General features: G+C 47.5%; 2 protein-coding genes across 2 annotated transcripts in view; one reads left to right on the forward strand and one right to left on the reverse strand.

Moving 5' to 3' along the window:
- Positions 1-1,445: 1,445 nt before the first annotated feature.
- AKR1A1 (aldo-keto reductase family 1 member A1) lies at positions 1,446-11,164 on the reverse strand. The gene is made up of 9 exons (XM_030869976.2): positions 11,008-11,164; positions 6,302-6,388; positions 4,462-4,581; positions 4,139-4,290; positions 3,349-3,544; positions 2,813-3,012; positions 2,469-2,541; positions 2,231-2,317; positions 1,446-1,613 (listed from the first exon to the last, which is right to left on the reverse strand). The coding sequence occupies exons 2-9, from the start codon at positions 6,380-6,382 to the stop codon at positions 1,548-1,550; spliced, it is 975 nt and encodes a 324-aa protein (XP_030725836.1). The 5' UTR covers positions 6,383-6,388; positions 11,008-11,164; the 3' UTR covers positions 1,446-1,547.
- A 74-nt stretch (positions 11,165-11,238) lies between these two features.
- The window catches only part of PRDX1 (peroxiredoxin 1), a 46,818-nt gene continuing 39,289 nt past the window's right edge, over positions 11,239-18,767 (forward strand). Inside the window, exon 1 of the mRNA XM_030869982.3 lies at positions 11,239-11,360. The gene's annotated coding sequence lies outside the window, so the exon portion shown is untranslated. The remainder of the gene's footprint in view (positions 11,361-18,767) is intronic.

An 18,767-nucleotide genomic window follows, 5' to 3' on the forward strand; every position in this document is an offset into this window, starting at 1 on the left:
TGTTATTCCTGCTCAAAACTCTTACATGGCTTCCTGCTTCATTCAGGATTAAAAAGCCTAAAGTCTTGGACTTCCCTGGTGGCACAGTGGTTAAGAATCCACCTGCCAATACAGGGGATACGGGTTTGAGCCCTGGTCCGGGAAGATCCCACATGTCACGGAGCAACTAACCCCGTGCGCTCTAGAGCCCACAAGCCAAAGCTACTGAAGCCCGTGCGCCTAGAGCCTGTGCTCCACAATGATAAGCCATCACAATGAGAAGCCCGCGCACCGCAACGAAGAATAGACCCCGCTCGCTGACACTAGAGAAAACCCGCGCAGCAACAAAGACCCAACGCAGCCAAAAATAAATAAATAAATGTATAAATGTATTAAATAAAATTAAAAACCTAAAGTCTCCTAGGCCTTACATCACCAGGTCCCTACCTTATTCCAGCATTGTTTCATGCCATTCCACCCCTGCTCACTTTCAGTTTGTCACAGAGACTTTTCTTTAGGTTTTTCCAACAACTTCTTTCAGTTTCAAGGCTATCCAATTTGCATGGAACACTATTACCACTCTCACCTCTTTTAACTAATTATTCTCTACTCATCCTTCAGATCTCAGCCGATTAAATCAGTAAGCTTCTCACTCTGCGCTTTTTCATAGCACTTCTTCCAACTGTAATTAAACTAATTACACCATTACTTAGTCTGTCTCAAGTAAATTGTAGGGACCTATGTGTCTTGATTATAGCTATATCCCCAGGGTCTCGCATCGTGACCAAGTACTCCATAAATATTTTCTGAATGAAGAGCAATGGTTCAACTAGAAAACTAAAATGAGTTTTGTGACCGGAGTTTAGAGGGATTTTCCAAAAACCCTGCTAAAAACCCAAAACTTCAGTCTCTAGTGGGACCACAAAATATATAAGATAGGACCTTAGGTACAGTGACAAACTTTGGTGCTGACTCTGCCTCCTTCAGGTAGCCTATGCACACTGACTATAGTGTCTGAGAGAAAAAGACCCTGTCCCCAGTTTTGCTGATTTTCCAAGCTGGGACTCCCAAACTTCAGAATGTAAGTTTTGTTGGCTCTTCATATTCTTAAATCTAGGCACTGACTAGATGGGTGGCGGGATGCAGGAACTCAAGACCCATGCCCAGAAGTGTGAAGAAACCACAGGATTCTCGCTGCCCTGATCTCAGTCCGTAAGTGACCAATTTTTGGCATTCCCACTAAGACTACACTGGGATGGCATGTAGTGCTAAGAGATGCCTCTAGGTGGCGCTACTCCACTAATACACCTTATAATTTATGAAGGCGGACATGGAATTCAGCTACACACTGGTTTCTCCAGAATCAAGAAAGATAAGGGAGTTTGGACTCATGGCAGGTCACACCCAGCATCCGTAAAAGAAACTGTTTCCATATCAGGTCTGACCAGACAAATAAGACAAGCAAGTATCATGGATGGATACTCCAATGGCTTTATTAACTCCTTCTTTCTGGGGATGGCAGGACGTTATAGCTGGAGAGATGAAAAGGAAGCCAGGAAGCTGTGGTCTCAATATGGGTCACTGAAGGGGTAGAGAGGGTGACCTGCATCTCTCGGGACCCTCTTCCCATCCACCTGGAAAGAGAAACAGATGACTCCATTAGTAGGAGCTGACATTCCAAAGACCCAGAACATCTTTTCCCAAGAATCTTACTCAACAGCCTCACCTGTGTACAGCACTATGACAGATGGCACAGACTGAGGCTAGGGCCTCAGAGAATGCCACAGTACCAAGAGCATTCCAGCACCAAACCCACAGCCTGGTACATGGCTGACCCTGCCCCTAAGAGTTTGCAGTCTCAGCTGGGATAATGAACTCTTTATTTCCCTATGTGCAACAGGGAAACCTCTAACAAGGTTGAGAATGTCCCATTCATATCATTTACTGGGTAATTGTTATGTGTCAGGAACTGGGATCTTTTTACACATAGGAAGCTGAAGGTTGGAGAAGTTAAATAACTTGTTCTAGGTTACAAGGTATCGAGATGCAGGACTGGAACTCACAGGCTACATGCCTTATCCCTCACCCAGACTACTTCCCGGAGCTCAGTAAAGAAAAAAGAGCCCACTGTGTCCAGGACAGCAATCCTACCAACAACATCCTGTGACCAGGAAGGTTGAGGCCAGACTTAGGGCAGAATCCTGCCCCAAATCTCATATTCCCTGCCTCTGGGGGGGTGATACACACTCACCGTAAGCATGGGCACGATGAATCGCAAATTTTTATTCAGGGCATCCAGCTGCTTCATCTCCTCCAGGCTAAAAGTGAAGTCAAACACCTGGGGATGGGAGGCGGGGGCGGGTGGTCAGGAAAGCCAGTTTTGCGAGTGGAAGTTGGGATTCCAGAACAATGCCTTCTTAGCCAAACAGTCAGGGCCAGACTGTGTCCCAATGGACTAAAGAAGACAGGACAGACACATCACCAAGTACCTGGATGTTCTGAAGGATATGGGAAGGTGTGACACTCTTGGGGATGCAGCTCACTTTCCGCTGGACCTGCCACCTGAGTGGGGAATTGAGGTATAGATGAGGAAGTGGAGTCAGTACACATAAGCACTTTTTTTTTTTGGTCCTCCATGCAGTCTTCTCTGAGCTCCTGGAACCCCTGAGCCTCACTGGAATAGGGAACATGCCTCAGAGTGGCCTCTCCCCAGATGACACGGCAGGATTCTCAGCCTCATCCAGGCATTTGGATAAGGAACCCCTCAACCCTTGCCTCCCAACCCAGAAGCCTTCTCCCTAACCTGACTATCTTTCCCCAAGATTGCTCATACCTGAGCAAGATCTGAGCTGGAGACCGGCCATACTTTTCAGCCAGTGCCAGGACCACTGGCTCCTCAAGCAGGACAGGCTCATCAGGATCACGCCAAGCACGATCAGAGGAGCCCAGGGGGCTATAAGCAGTCACCTCCAGGCCACGTGCTCGGCAGTGGGCAATCAGCTCATTCTGAGCCATGTATGGGTGGCATTCCACCTGAGCCAAGAAACAACCTATCATCATGAGGTGGCCACAGCCAGCTTGCTGGCCCCACCCAGACATGCACATCCTGACCAACCCTGCATCGCTGACCCCCTGCTTCCCCTCAGCCTGCTTTTCTCACTCTCTAGACAGTTTTCCACTATTTCATTCTCTTCCCACACTTCAATGCCCTTCCTTAAGCAGAGGATTTCTGCACCACACTTCTGACAACTTTCTAGCCATCTCTCTGAAGTAGACCCATCATCTGCTCACTCATGCTCATTTACACACACACACACACACACACACACACACACAGCCCCCAAACCAACTGATCTTTGCTGTGTTCACCTGCAGGACAGCTGGGCGCACAGAGGCCACACTGAGCACATCATCGATCTGCCGACTGCTGAAGTTGGACAGGCCCAGTGCCCGCACCAGCCCTTTAGCCACCAGTGCCTCCAGAGCCTTCCAGGTCTCCTTGTAGTGGGTGGAGTCATAGCGTATAGTCCCATCAGCATTCTTAGGAAAGGGGTTGTCACCCCGCCTGAGTGAAAGACGGCCCCCCCGCTGTGGGCACAAATGCCAGGCTCCTGCCTACCTGCCCGTCTAGCCATGCTACATCCCATGATCCAAGCCCAGAAAGGGTAAAGGGCCAAGAATGAGAAACAAGCATGGTTTTTCACCTTTCCAGGTCATAACCCAAGTGTTAACTCTATATGGAATGCCCATCCCCCCTCTTCTTCTTCCTAGACACATTATACCTCCTCTCCTCTGGAAAGTCTTCCTTAACTCCTTTCACCTCGGGGAGTTGCATGCCCCTGCAGCCTTCTCCAAGCACAGAGCACAGAGCTGATGGTCGGCTCCTCTCACACCCTCTGTGGGAGCTTACTCTACTGCAACCCCAGGGCCTAGGTCAGCAGAAGCTAGTACGTTTCCCAAATGTACAAAGGCAGCAGGAGGGACCACCCATGTACCCCCTAGGATACACACCATGTGAGGCTGCACTCCTTTTTTGTAGCTAAACTGTAGCAGAAAAGGCTGAGTGTTCCTCTCCTGTTCTGCTACTGTGACTTACAAAAGGTTACTAACATGACTCTGCCAACCCCCGATTCCCTGGATGAAGACTGGCAAGGCTCACTCAAAGGCATAAGGCCAGTGCACCAGGTACAGGTCCAAATACTCCAGCTGGAGGTCAGCGAGTGTCTTCCGGAGGGCAGGCTCCACATCCTCAGGGTGGTGCTTCGTGTTCCACAGCTTGGAAGTCACAAACAGCTCCTCCCGAGGCACCAACTAGTACAGGGGGCAGGGTCCATAGTTAGAAGAGCCACGGGCACCCAATCTCACCCACCCTCATCTCTGGGAGAGGAATTAGAAGGAAGCTGATGCCAGATCCCTCTCGCCAGGCCTCAGCCCCAGCCTCTGAGTTTTCTCACCCCACCCCTCTGTAGCCCCAGTCCTCACCTTGCCAGGTCCCACATTCTCCTTCAGGGCCTCCCCAATCTCAGTCTCGTTGCCGTAGATAGCAGCACAGTCAATGTGGCGGTAGCCTATACTCAAAGCATACTTAATAACTGCTTTTACCTGCCAGGTGAGAAAAGCAGAAGTTTTAGCTCTGTTGGTCTGGACCAGAAACTGCCCTCCCGAGGGTCACTGATGCGGGGAGGGGGCAGGAATTTACCACTGCAGTCATCCATGCAGTGGAAGTGAGAAGATGGCTCTAGTCTCGGGGACCAGAAGTCTCTTCAGAGACCCCAAACCCTTTGTCCCCACCCCACTAACCTCCAAGGTTCCTTCCAAGCAATCTCAGCAGGGCCCAGCTAAAACAAACAATGTGTTCTCACCTAGATGTTCAGAAGGTGGATGGACACATTGACACGGGACAGAAGGCAGAAGTGTAGTCATGGAGACAGGTCCCCAGCCCTGGGGAGCTGGTTAGGGAAACATGATACACAGGTAAATAGTTCCCAGGGCAAAGCCACATGGAGAGAGACCCTTAGGAAGCCATGTAGACCAAGAGAGCTCAGGCGAGCAGAAGAGGTGAGGGGGGAGAAAATGAAGGAAGGCAGAGAAGTGAGATGGAAGCTGGGCCCAGAGTCCCCCGCCAGAAGAGAAGCAAGCAGACACCAAGGAGGAGGACAGGTCAGTCAATTTGTTAAAAACCAGACTCACACAGCATTAGGAGCAGAACCAAGGGTGCCAGGCCCCTGCCACTCAAGATCCCCATTTAGGTGTAGCTCTTACTATCCAGACATATGCCCCTCACACCTGACCCTACTTCTGCCGCTCCATACCCTTCCCCATCCCCTCCATCCCTGCCCCCAATCTTGGCCCTGGCTCTGGTTGTCACCAACTGCCTTCATCTAGCTCCTGGACTTGCCCCAGGCCATGTCAGTGCCTGCCTACAGAACCAGCCTCCTAGGCAGCTGTAGGAAGGAAAGCAAAGGTAAAAAAGGCAGAGTTCATCCAGCCACACCAGCCTAAATTCCAGAGAGAAGAGGCCATTCTCCTTGCCAGAGTCCCTCCCAAACTTCTCTAAACTCTGACTCAGATTCCAAGCACAAGGAACAAGTCCTGAGGAGATGCTCCACCCCAGGTGCAAGCTGAATCTCTACCTGTGTCAATCTAGAAAAACAGGTCTCTCCTCCTAGGCTCCCCGGGCTGGAAGGGTCTACACCAGGGGTTGCTAAACTCTAGCAGTTTTCTTTTGGTTTTTTTTGGCCCTTGAGCTAAGAATGATTTTTATATTTTTAAATAGTTACATAAGTACATAATCACCTCCATTTTGCAAACTGTCTAACAAAATCTAAATTATTAACCACCTCGTTCTTTAAGAAAAAGTTTGCTGACCTTCAGTCTAAACAGTTGACCTAGTTATTCTTTAAACCCTAATACCTGCTGTGTGCCTACCTCTGGCCTCAAGGAACCCAGCGTGGAACAGGAGACATGATCACAGCACAGGGTGATAAGTGGCATATTAGGGGTCAGCATAAGGCCAGGCACAGAGGGGTCCCATGCCTTCACAGCAGTGCAGGTCCAGTCAGCGAAAGGGCTCCTTCCTACACTCTAGGCAGTGCTGGGCCCCTCAACCACTCCTCTGAATCAGCTGTGGAAGCCAAGTGCTCACTGCTGGTCCCTTCTTCCCTTGTTTCTTCCCACTGCCCTCCAGGCTCATCCCACCTGAGGTGAAGTATAGTCGGCGGGCGGGGGGGCTGCTAGAAAAAACACAGACACCCTCTCCTGAATAGTGCCTTTTCCCGAGCAGAGGAGCAAGAAGCCCCCCTCCTAACCTCCCATCCCTCACCTGGCCAGGCTCACTCTTCCAGGTGCCCAGTCCAATCAGGGGCATCTTTTGTCCAGTGTGCAGGATACAGGAAGCCGCCATTGCCCCCTGAAACATAGATGGGAAGAGAATGGTATGGGGTCAGTGCCATTGCTTGGGCCCACTGATCAAGACTCCTGTAAAACAGGAAGGGGGCACAGGGGTGATAGGAGAAAAAACACAGAGTCATGTGTATATGCCTATGAGCTGAGACGAGGTGCCTGGAACCACGCAAAGCCAGTAACTCCTGGACAAACACTAACGGGACCACCAGCCTGGATGCCCTTCTTCCATCAGGCTAAAGTTCTGCTTAAAGAGCTCTAAAACCTAAAAACAAAGGCGAGGTGGCTTCCCAGAAGTACCCAGCCTTAACTACATGAGGTCTCAAACCACTGTAAGACAGACAAAGGCCTTTATGAGACAAAGTGAGACCAGGTGACAGAACTGGCTCAGGAAAGGGTCCCTTTTCAAAGGATGAAATGAATGTTCCCAGGAGGTTGTCAGAACTACAGAGACTCTGAGTCCCTCTTTCAGAGGTCTGATTGGCCATGCTGCTAGGCCTGAGTACGGTCTTACAAGGGAAGTATACTATTTTTTAGATGAAAAAAACAGGCTCAGAGAGGTAAAATTATTTGCCCCAAATCAACAGCTAAGTGGCAGAGCCAACTATTCAAGGAGGAGCTGATGGTAAAGGCGGGAAAAGGCAAGTAAACACAGACCTATAAAATACATGTACATGTACACTGTGCTACAGAAAAGCAAATGACTTCTGTAGGGCAAGAACCAGGGAATAATGACACTGGCTTTTAAGAATTAGTTGGGACAGTCCCAAGAGTCAAGGGTAAGAGTCTTTCCAGGAAGAGGAACTAGACACAGGACTTCAAGGCAGCAGAAAGCAGGAAATTACAGATACATGAAAATTTCTAACTGAACGAAGCAGATGGGTGATTGAAGCAACCCTGTTTGGAGAGCTATGAAAATCAGAAGTCTCCAAATGGGGAACTTCCCTGGTGGCGCAGTGGTTAAGAATCCTCCTGCCAATGCAGGGCACAAGGTTTCAATCCCTGGCCCAGGAAGATCCCACATGCCACAGAGCAACTAAGCCCATGCACCACAACTACTAAGCCTGCACTCTAGAGCCCGCGAGCCACAGCTACTGAAGCCCGCATGCCTAGAGCCCGTACTCCGCAACAAGAGAAGCCACCGCAGTGAGAAGCCCGCACACCACAAGGAAGAGTAGCCCCCCCCACCCCCGTTCGCCGCAACAGTACAGAAAAGCCCGTGCGCAGCAACAAAAACCCAACTCAGACAAAAATAAATAAATAAGTAAATAAACTTATTAAAAAAAAAAAGAGTATTATGGTAGAGCAGGTAACTGGACAAGTTGTAACTATAACCAACACACCAAAATTGTCTTTCCTAATACTTCTGACTCAGGAAGAATTTTATAGTCTAGCATAACCTTATGGAGACTACCCTTTCTGCTAAAACAAAAACAGAAAGAAAAACGTTCAACCTGGGCAGCAAACCACAGACCACTGAAGGCAATACTCTTCATTACCAAACTTCCCAGGGACACCAACCTGCCCAGGGATCAGGCAAACATGTCTGGACTTCACAGGAGGAACTAGCCTGCTAGCTGCTACCAGGGTCTGTGGCTGGTTTCCTGGGCTTGATCAACCCATGATCTGTTGACCTCTCCCAGATTTACCAGAACACAAGGGATGGCTCTGAAATTACACCCAGGCTGAAGAGTATGAACAAAAACCTGGCCTCAGGGGAAAAGGAAGAAACCTCATGCTTGCCTCTCCCTTTTGCTTGTGAAACTGAAAACCAAAAAGGCTAAGCCTTGAGGTGGCGGACTGGTCCCAAGGCGTGCAGGTGCCCTGTGACTATTCAGCAGTTCCCTCCTGAAGACTGGAGTGCTCAGCCTGCCACTGAAGACTGGTCTGCAGCTCCCACTGCTCAGGCCACTGAGTGGGTAGGAACAACCACTGAGTGGTCTTAAGCTGTTCTTCCACAAACTCTTAAAATGGAAATAGGTTGACGGAAAATAAACAGTTTCTGAAAAAAAAAAAAAAAGGCTAAGGCTTGGAGGGGCAGGAATCATAGAGGTAGAAACGGCAAACACAGATCTGCAAAGAACAAGAGCTCCAAAGGACAGAACAGAAGGCAGAAGACAGATGTTTTCCTCTAGGACAGGAAGTCATCCTCTACCAGCTCCTGACTTCCTCATCTTCTGCCTGGTGCCACAGCCTTTCAGCCAGCCCTGCATTAATAGGCTCTGAGCTTGTCAGCATCTGCCTAGCTGGACCTCTGGCAGAATTCAGAACCCTCATGTTATCTTGGGAGAGGTTCTAGATGGAAAAGAGAGAAAAGCTGGGTGTGTGGGGAGAGGCGGGTGAGGGTAGTACCAGGATTCAGGTTTTATTATTCCCAGGTCAGTGCCTAGGTTCCTTCTCTCTGAGGCTCAGTCTTCCTTTCTCAGAGGAGGGCTCTAGAGCTGCCTTGATACAGGAAACTTGAAAACACAGGAAGAAGAGGAAGCAGTATTCATGTGAGTGTTCCCTGGCTGGATGGGCCTTTCTTCTCTGCTCCCCATAAATATTGATGTCCCTCAGGGTTCCGTCCTCAATCCCTTCTCACTCCCTAGTCAAGCTCAAGTCTTCAGTGATCACCTTAATCACTAATTCTTCCCACCCCAGTTCTATATATTCACCTCCCTCTGGACATCTCCACCTGTATATCCTACAGATAAGTGAGACTCAACATGTCCAAAAGTATACTTATCAAGTCCAGCAACACAGCACAGATTTCAAGCTCTGGGGTGGCACAGACCTGGGCTTGAATCTCAGCTCCCCCATTCTAAAGAGATTTTTAAGCACTCTGCACAGTGTCTGACCATGTTCTTCTTTCTGTATACTCTATCTCACCAGGGACTCAAGGCCCTGGGTGACAAGTGTTAAAGCAAACCAGACAACCGGTCTACAGTATAATCCATGGGGGCCTTAAAAAAGCCCTCTAATGTATTTCAGTTTGTTTGAGGCATTTCTGAGTATTATCAGATTAGGGTTTCGACAGGTGATGGGGGGGAGTTTATCTTCTTCTTCTGGTTTCGAAGAAGCCAGGACAGAAAGCCACCTTAAATATGTAGCAGTGGCCAAGATTTGGTCTATCTGGCTGCATTAAAAATCCTGTAAATACTTGTAAATATTACAAAAGACACTTTGCTCTAAACTGTAATGTAAAACCTAAGATTGCAATAACACTTCCTGGACTTCTTGATGTATGTGAAAAGAATATATACTTCCTAAATCTTTATCCAGCCTACCTCTGTCCAACTCCAGGGCCAGTGCTCTAGCTGTGACCACCCCTCCCAGAACCAGGGATCTCTCTGCTTCCGGTGTGTCCCCTCTCCCCACAAAGCAGTCCCCAAATCTGACCACGTGATTCCCAGGATCTCTTCCAGTAGATCTCTCCTACCCTCAGGATAAGGTCCAGACTTCCTGGTAATACCCTTTATAACCTGGCTCCCACCTCCCCCATCTCTCCACCTCTTCATTTCAGACTCCATATTCCAGGCTTTGCAGAACCAGCCACCATATTTGACTCCAGGCCTCTGCACACTTTCCTTCCCCAAGTCCCACCCTTGCCTGGCTAACTGCAAGTCACCCTTCAGCTAGCAGTTTAAATTTCTGGTTCCTCCCATGTCCTGACAGTTGTGCACATCACTGCATTTGTTTGTTCATTTTCCCTCACAAATCTCGGTACTCCTTGAGGTCAGGGCCTATCATCTACCTAAACCTGTAGCTGCTAGAGTGCCTGCTCCCTCCTCCACCCCACACACAGCGGCAAATGGGGGAGATCTTGTCAGCAGGAGGGGCATTTGATAAAGTCACTGCCTCCATCACCTTCTTCCTTTACTTCTTGGATAACCTGGAAAAAATCATCTCTGGAAAATAACAAAGCATTTACCATCATCTTCGGTAAAAAGGAAAAAAAAAAAATCCCAGTGACTCCAGAAAGGATGATACTCGGATTGTTCTTGTATTACAGATAAGAAAACTGAGACCTTGGGAAAAGTAACAGGACTGATCAGAATCATCAAGACTCTTCTAAGGGAGGTCCTGCAGCCCAGAGTATGGACAGGCTGAAGGGAGAGTTAATTTATACTAACCCCATCCGGTGAAGGTTCAGATTCCAGTCTCACTTTAACAGAGCACTGGGTCAACAGAAAAACATGCCCTGGCTTTCCCAAACCCAAGGCAGGTGCCTAAGCAAGCGAACCCACACCCCTCCTGCCACTTATGAGAAGCGTCTCTGCAATTCCACATTAAAGCCGGAGTTCCTGAAAAAATCGTGTTGGTGGGTAGACAAAAGGAAGATGGCAACCAAAACTTACTGACAGTATGTGCTGGGAGCTTTAAGAGCTTTATCTCACTTTAACTCTTGTTACATACAGTTCTGATGTAGGAACAGATTTTACCGCTGAGAAAACTGAGGTCCAGAGAAACTGAGAACTTATCCAAGATCACTCAGCGAATAAGAGGAAGCTCAAATCAGAAACCAAGTCGGGCCGCCTCCTCAGCATTTGCTCTTCGCTCTAACCCGGGGGCGGACACATCTGTAGTGAAGGTTCGAGGCCATCTCCACTACGACAAAGATGGGGCAGCAGAAGAGAAACTCACCTCGGCACGAGCACAGGACGTTAGCAGGGAAGTATGGCTTTTCAGCTCAGTCCTGTGCCCTGCTAGCGACCCAATGGGCCTCAGCTTCCGGTATTGGTGAGCAGCAAAAAACTGGCCTGAGATTGGACACCGGGACTTAAGTCTGGCGGTGAGGAGGAAGCTCCTCCCAGAGGAGGGGCTGGGGCCGGGCATTCAACATCACGCGCAGTGGTGAACCCCGCCCCTGTCCCCAGAAACAAGCTGGGGAGTGGACGCCTGAGCTGGGGGGCTGCACCCTCTCTTCCTCAGGACGCTGGTGGGTGGATTGGCGGAGTCTGGGCATACTCCACAGCGCGAGTTTGGAGAACTCCCGGGTGAGTGAAGCCTGCGCCGACGGCCAAGTAAGCGGCCTCGGAGGCGGGGCCAGGGGGCGCCTCTGCCTGGCCGATATTGCAGCACGCGCCCCCGCGAGGCCGCTCTGGGCAACTTCTGCTCGTTCTGCGGCCAGAGGGAGGAGACCCCGGCTGCCACGTGGTGACTTATGCAGTCGACTCCCCCTAAGGACTACAGGCCCCACTCTGATCTGTTCTCTTCCTTAGAGCCGGGTTGGCCAAGTTCCCTGAAAACACCTAAGCTGGTCCCATTATTTGGTCAGGCAAACTGAGGTCCAGAGAACAGCCGCAGCACAGAGGTTGACAGTAACAGGGAAGACCTTGGGACTACAGGCTTCAAGAGGTAAACGTTAGTGCTCTCTGTATCCGGACTGTGGACCCTGGCAGCGCATTTATGTTTTATGTATATTTAGGCTTTATAAACATTAATTTATTGAGTCTTCACAACAATCCTGGAAGGGGAATGTTCTTGTTTATTTTATTTACTGCAAGCCTTTTTATTGAAGTATAGCATACTGGTAAATGGAATATTGCCTGCCATATCAGGAAACAAAGGATGTCGCAATCATCAGCGATTGAAGCTGTGCAGCCGCCACCGAAGGTGAGCTAGTGAGCCCTAAGGGAATTTAGGAAGGAAACAAAGAATACCTGCCATCTAGCAGCCATCAGACTGCAGCCACTCCCTAAGGTGATCCCTGATTTCAAGATACGAAAACACAGGATACTGGCCCCAGATAGCTGAGGTGCATAGCAAAGGCATGATTTCAGTGAGCCCAGACCCTTTCTTGCATCTTCCCAAGCAGAGAAAAGCGCTAAATTCCTTAACTTGGGATTTCTGGTTTTCTTTAATTAACGGTAATCTTATGACGTTCTGACTACCTGCCCTTTGTTACAAAGCTCCTATATATCCTAGCTCCCCCCTTGCCTCCTTGGAGCAGTTCTCTCAGTGTTACTGGAGATGCTGCCTTCTGGGCTTGAAGTCCTAAAAACTGCCACCAAATAAAACAACTCTAACTTTTAGTTTGTGAATATTTTTTTAATCGACAATACAGACAGAACAATGCACAAATCTTAAACGTACAACTCTGTGATTTTTTTTTCAACATAACCACCATCCAGATGAATATACAGTATTACCAGCACACTTGAAGCCTCCTGTGAGGAAGGTATTCAGTTCCATTTTACAGACTGTGCAGACTCAGCAAGGTTTCCCTTGCTCAGAGTCACACAGTTATTAAGTTACAGTTTTGTTTTTTGGTGGGTTTTTTGTTTTTGGCTGCGTTGGGTCTTCGTTGCTGCGTGCGGGCTTTCTCTAGTTGCGGCAAGCGGGGCTACTCTTCTTTGAGGTGCACTGACTTCTCATTGCGGTGACTTTTCTCGTTGTGGAGCACGGGCTCTAGGCGCACGGGCTTCAGTAGTTGTGGCACACGGGCTCAGTAGTTGTGGCTCGTGGGCTCTAGAGTGTGGGCTAAGTAGTTGTGGTGCACGGGCTTAGTTGCTCTGCGGCATGTGGGATCTTCCTAGACCATGGATTGAACCCGTGTCCCCTGCACTGGCAGGCGGATTCTTAACCACTGCGCCACCAGGGAAGTCCCAAGTTACAGTTCTGAGATTTGAAATCCCGTTTGCCATTTAGGCTGAGAGGTGTCTTGAATTGATGTTTTCCTTGGTGGAAGTGGGCAAGAAGCAGATTTGTCCTGGTGTAGCTCTGCCTTTTTCTCCCCACAACTCCTCCCCCACCCATCTGTACTCCCCCAGTACCACTCTTCCCCATCTTTTTTTTTTTTTTTTTCTTGCGGTACGCGGGCCTCTCACTGTTGTGGCCTCTCCCGTTGTGGAGCACAGGCTCCGGACGCACAGGCTCAGTGGCCATGGCTCACGGGCCTAGCCGCTCTGTGGCATGTGGGATCTTCCCAGACCGGGGCACGAACCCGTGTCCCCTGCATCGGCAGGCGGACTCTCAACCACTGCGCCACCAGGGAAGCCCTTCCCCATCTTTTTTTACACCCAGATTACTCCCCACTGTCTCCCAAGTAGGAGTGGTGTCCTGATGGACTAAATGTCCGACATTTCACACCATCTATCCTCATAAAGACACTCAGATTCCAGCTTATGTGATTGTTACCGAGTCCAAGCTTGCTCTGCTCACCGCACGACAGGCCAATGAATCAGAGGCGAGGTGTTGAGGCAAGGAATACCACTTTATTTGGAAAGCCAGCAGACGGAGAAGGTGTCAGACTAGTGTCTCTGAAAAACTGTCCTATCTGGGCCTGGATGCCAATTTCTTTTGTAGAATCAGAGAGAGAGGGGCAGTGAGGAAGTAAAGCAAAAGGGCCATCAGTCTTGCAAAACATCTCCTGGAATGACCAACCTCCGTGAGGGGATGTGTTAGTTTCTTTTTTCTTGCAGCCACTCACAGGTGGGCATGGTTACCTGAGGCAGGCCATTTATATATGATTATAATAACAAAAGCAACGAAAAGCAAAGGTTAAAGGCAATGAAACAGATCAGACATGGAGTCTGATTTAGCTCTTCCCTGTTACCTGATCAGAATTTAGAATCTCTCAAGTTCATCTTAGCCCAGCAAAGACCATTATAAGCAGGTAGGGCAGGGGGTCCCCAGAGAAAGAGAACTGTTACCAGAAAAACTGGGTTCATCCCTTGGTGGGTGTCAAGCCAAAAGACACAACCAAGCCAAAGATCGGGAGAAGGGAGAATTTATTATTGAAACCTAGCAGGACCCTGTAGGACTCCTGGGTACAAAGCCTTTCTGTTGTCCCCCATTTCTTGTTTGTAGGAAATAGGCTTCATTCAGCCTCCTTGACCTTCCCTAAGTTCCAAAGGGCAGGTTAAAACAGTTTCTAATCAGAGAAGGGAGGAAATGCAGAAACAACAGAGGAACAATCAAGAAATACTAATGCAGCCTTGGGGCAGGGTCCTGGTTCCTCCTCAAGGAATATACATAACAATATTTTTGAGATCTTCTGCAGGAACTAAGACCCCCACCCAGGGAGAGGATAGCAACCTCAGGCTGAGCACAAGATTCCTGGAGCACTGCCTTGTACCTCACCACCAGCCAATCAGAAGAAAGCCATACACCCTGCAGCCCTCATCCCAAATTTTGCCTATAAAAAGCTTTCCCCAAAAACCATTGGGGAGTTCAGGGTTTTTGAGCATGAGCCACCCATTCTCCTTGCTTGGTCTTGCAATAGACCTTTCTCTGCTTCAATGTTTGATGTTTAGGTTTATTTGGCCTCACTGTACACGGGGCACACGAACTTTTGTTCAGTCATTATTGCAACAAGTAAAGAGAACAACAGGGATCTTTCCCAAAGCAGAAAGGCAAAGGTTTTGCTGCTCCCTGACAGCAAAAATGGGAACGTTTAAGCTAAGGGCACATGCATATTCTTGAAAGGGCTTGGGGGGTCAACAGAGTCCAAACTTTAGTTGATTAAAGTCACAAAAGTCAGAAAATCTCGACATCAGCATCCCTTACGTTCTAACTGATCTGGTGGTTGAGTGCTTCAGGCTAATCTTTTTTTTGTAAAACAGAACTGGAAGTCTTCTCTTTGCTGTTGTTACTCCTCTGGCCTGATAACAGTTTGTTCTTGCATAATTTTGTTCCCTTAAGATCACTAATTACTGAGACCTGTTCAAGGACAAGCACTGTGGCCAGGCTTAGATCACAAAATGGCTTAGGCCATAAAGGATTCTCCCACAATCCACAATCTTCTGCCCCATCTAATGGACTCCCTCCTGCCCACTCCTTCCCCAGATCTGAGACTTTTGCTCTTAGTTCTGGCCACTGGGATTGTTCCATGCAAGGCACAACACTAGCCTTCCAAGAGTTTTCAGAGCAATAGTCATCAAATTGGTGGTATATTGTCTTCTAAAAGAGATCAGCATGAGAACGCACCATCCCTTTTACAATCTTCCTCCTCCGTTTTAAAAGAGACAAACCTCTCAGCCAGCTCATAGGATGCATTGCCCCCGTGTGCATTGAGGCTACTAAACAAAGGAACTTTTGGAAATACTGATGACTCTAATGACTGGATCATAAACCCTTATGCAAGTCATTTCCAATTCTTTGTTTTGAAAACTATTGGTAAAAGCTGATAGACCATTAAAAATAATTTTGCGTGGGCTTCCCTGGTGGCGCAGTGGTTGAGGGTCCGCCTGCTGATGCAGGGGACATGGGTTCGTGCCCCGGTCCGGGAGGATCCCACATGCCGCGGAGCGGCTGGACCCGTGAGCCATGGCCACTGAGCCTGCGCCTCTGGAGCCTGTGCTCCGCAACGGGAGAGGCCACAACAGTGAGAGGCCTGCGTACTGCAAATATATATATATATATATATGTATATATATATATATATAAAATTTTGCGTGATAGATTTTGTGATTTTTGGAGTGTAACTTGGAAAGAGTTAAAACAGCTAAGTGACATTGCTTTAGAAAGATTTCTATTTTCATCCACTTATTTATGTGAACAAGTTATCTCAATGCTTGTATCTATAAAAATGAAAAGTAAGAATGGAATTGAGGGACTTCCCTGGTGGTGCCGTGGTTAAGAATCAGCTAGCCAATGCAGGGGACACAGGTTCAAGCCTTGGTCCTGGAAGATCCCACATGCTGCGGAGCAACTAAGCCCTTGCGCCACAGCTACTGAGCCCGCGTGCCACAGCTACTGAAGCCTGCGTGCCTAGAGCCTGTGCTCCACAACAAGAGAAGCCACCTCAATGAGAAGCCTGTGCACCGCAACGAAGAGTAGCCCCCATTCATCACAACTAGAGAAAGCCACACACAGCAATGAAGACCCAACGCAGCCAAAAATAAATAAATCTATATAAAAAAAAAAAGAATGGAATTGCTGTTGAACTCTTTTCATTCTGAAAATAAGTAATATTCATCCACAGGTACAAGAATTAAATGGAGAAAAGAAAAAAAGAACAAAGCCCCAGTCCATCTCATTTTTATGTTTAATAAGTATCAAAACTTGTGCTGTATGTTACTTTGAGCAACTGTGTAATAATAATAGTTGTAATTTTTAAAAACATGATCACAGAACTTAAAATTATATAAATTAATTTATATATTTTGACTGCAGAGAAGGATGATAACTTAAAATTTTCAAGCATAAGAATATGCTATATTAAGACAATATTCTCGAGGTGAGGTGGGAGCATTCTTTGATGTTCTGATTTAACCTCAGTCTTGGCCTCAGCTCTGTCCCTGCATCTCCATAGTGGACATTTCACATGTCCTACTCGCCCTCTTGGAGCTGGAGTACTGCCCAAATGAAATCTGTTATCTGAAGGGAAGATGGGGAAGACGCTTCTCTGAAAATTTCCCCAGCAGCTGGTGTTCCCTTCCACCAAAACAAGAAAAGCTTCTTCTGCATATTCCTCAATTTTTTGTGAACACCCAATAGGGTTTATGGAGGAAAAGTCTGCAGAAGTTCATAGGTCTTCACATAGAGGGAAACTGTACTTAATGAGCCTTATCTAGATGAGACTAGCCTGATCTAGATGATAGAAAATTTTTAAATTATTTATTTTTTGGCTGCATTGGGTCTTCGTTACGGCATGTTGGCTTTCTCTAGTTGCTGCAAGCGGGGGCTACTCTTCGTTGCAGTGCGTGGGCTTTCTCATTGTGGTGGCTTCTCTTGTTGTGGAGCACGGGTTCTAGGTGCGTGAGCTCAGTAGTTGTGGCCCACGGGCTTAGTTACTCTGCAGCGTGTGGGATTTCCCGGACCAGGGATCGAACCCATGTCCCCTGCATCGGCAGGCAGATTCTTAACCACTGCACCACCAGGGAAGTTCCGGCAGGTGGATTCTTAACTACTGTGCCACCAGGGAAGTCCCTAGATGACAGGATTCTTGACCTCCAGTCTACACCTGAAATATCCTAATGTGATGTGACTTTGGAGGTTCTCCAAGGAGAGGTGAGTGGACTGTGCATACAGGAAAAAATTCATTGTTGTGGCTAGAGGGTAGAATGTAGAAGATTGGATTTTCTGGAAAAGGTCACAGCAGTATTTCTGGCTCATCTGACAGAAAATTGATAATCCCCTTTAAGAGATAGGGTCTATTTCCCCTCTCCTTGAAACTGGGAAGGATTTGTGACTGTTCATTGAAGATAATATGGTTAAACTGTGTGATTTCAGGCTAGTCTAACAAAGGCAATGCAATTTCCACTTGGCCATCCATTCCTCTCTTGGGAAATCTACCTTTGAAATCCAGTCATCATGCTGGGAAGAAGTATCCCAAACTAGCCAACATGGAGACCCCATATGGCAAAGTCTGTGTGCAGAGTACCTAATATTCTAGTTTATAGCCATTATCAACCAGTAGACCTGTGAGGGAACAAGAACTCATATATGAGTCTAGCACCTGCCTTTCATGTCATCTAGTTGAAGCTCCAGATATCATGGATGAAAGACAAACTATCACTGCTGTGCCTTATCTAAATTCATGACGCACAGAACTTTTGAGCATGATAAATGGTCATTTCACATGGCTTAGTTATGGGATAATTTGTGACTCAGTTGAAGTAACAAGGATAAACACCTTTAGAAGCTTAATGCAGAAACTTAGTGTGTAGAAATTTTTTTTTCAGCTTTATTGAAATATAATTGGCATACAACATTGTGAATAATATGTCTGTTTGTTACACTTATATACAGTGGACCCTTGAACAACAAGGTTTATACGTGGATTTTCTTCAGTAAATGCATACTACAGTACGACACAATCCAAGATTGATTGAATCCGTAGATGCGGAATCACAGACAGGGAGGGCCAGTTGTGAAGTTATAAGCATATTTTTGACTGCACGAGGGTCAGTGCCCTAACCCCTGTATTGTTCGAGGATCAACTGTATTTTAAAATGATTACCATCACAGCATTAGCTAACACCTCTGTCCTGTTATATAATTACCATTTCTTTCTTTGTGGTGAGAACATTTCAGATCTATTCTTTTAGCCGCCTTCAAGTATATAATACAGTATTATTTGCTGTAACCACCATGATGTACATTAGATCCCTAGAACTTGTTACTGTTACAACTAGATATTTGTACCCTTTGACCAATGTCTTCTCATTCCCCCCACACCACAGGCCCCTGGTAACCACTCCTTTACCGTCTCTTTCTCTGAACTTGGCTTTTTAAGAATTCACATGTAAGTGATACCATACCATACAGTATTTGTCTTTCTCTGCAGACCGTGTTATTTCACTTAACATAATGCCCTCGAGGTCCATCCATGTTGCAAATTGCAGGATTTTCTTCTTTCTTCATGGCTGGATAATAAGTGTGTGTGTGTGTGTGTGTGTGTGTGTGTGTGTGTGTATCTTTATCCATTCATTTGCTGATGACAAGTGTTTTTCCAT

This window comes from Globicephala melas, chromosome 1 (assembly GCF_963455315.2).
Source record: "Globicephala melas chromosome 1, mGloMel1.2, whole genome shotgun sequence".
NCBI lineage: Eukaryota > Metazoa > Chordata > Mammalia > Artiodactyla > Delphinidae > Globicephala > Globicephala melas.

What these genes read in the sequence shown, in the direction of transcription:
- AKR1A1 (XM_030869976.2), bottom strand. Translation starts at nt 6,382, where the DNA reads ATGGCGGCTTCCTGTATCCTGCACACTGGACAAAAGATGCCCCTGATT. An exon ending in AGAATGTGGGACCTGGCAAG is followed by an intron (nt 4,291 to 4,461) that starts GTGAGGACTGGG and finishes CCCCTGTACTAG; the next exon opens with TTGGTGCCTCGGGAGGAGCT. An exon ending in CACTGGCCTTATGCCTTTGA is followed by an intron (nt 3,545 to 4,138) that starts GTGAGCCTTGCC and finishes TCTTTCACTCAG; the next exon opens with GCGGGGTGACAACCCCTTTC.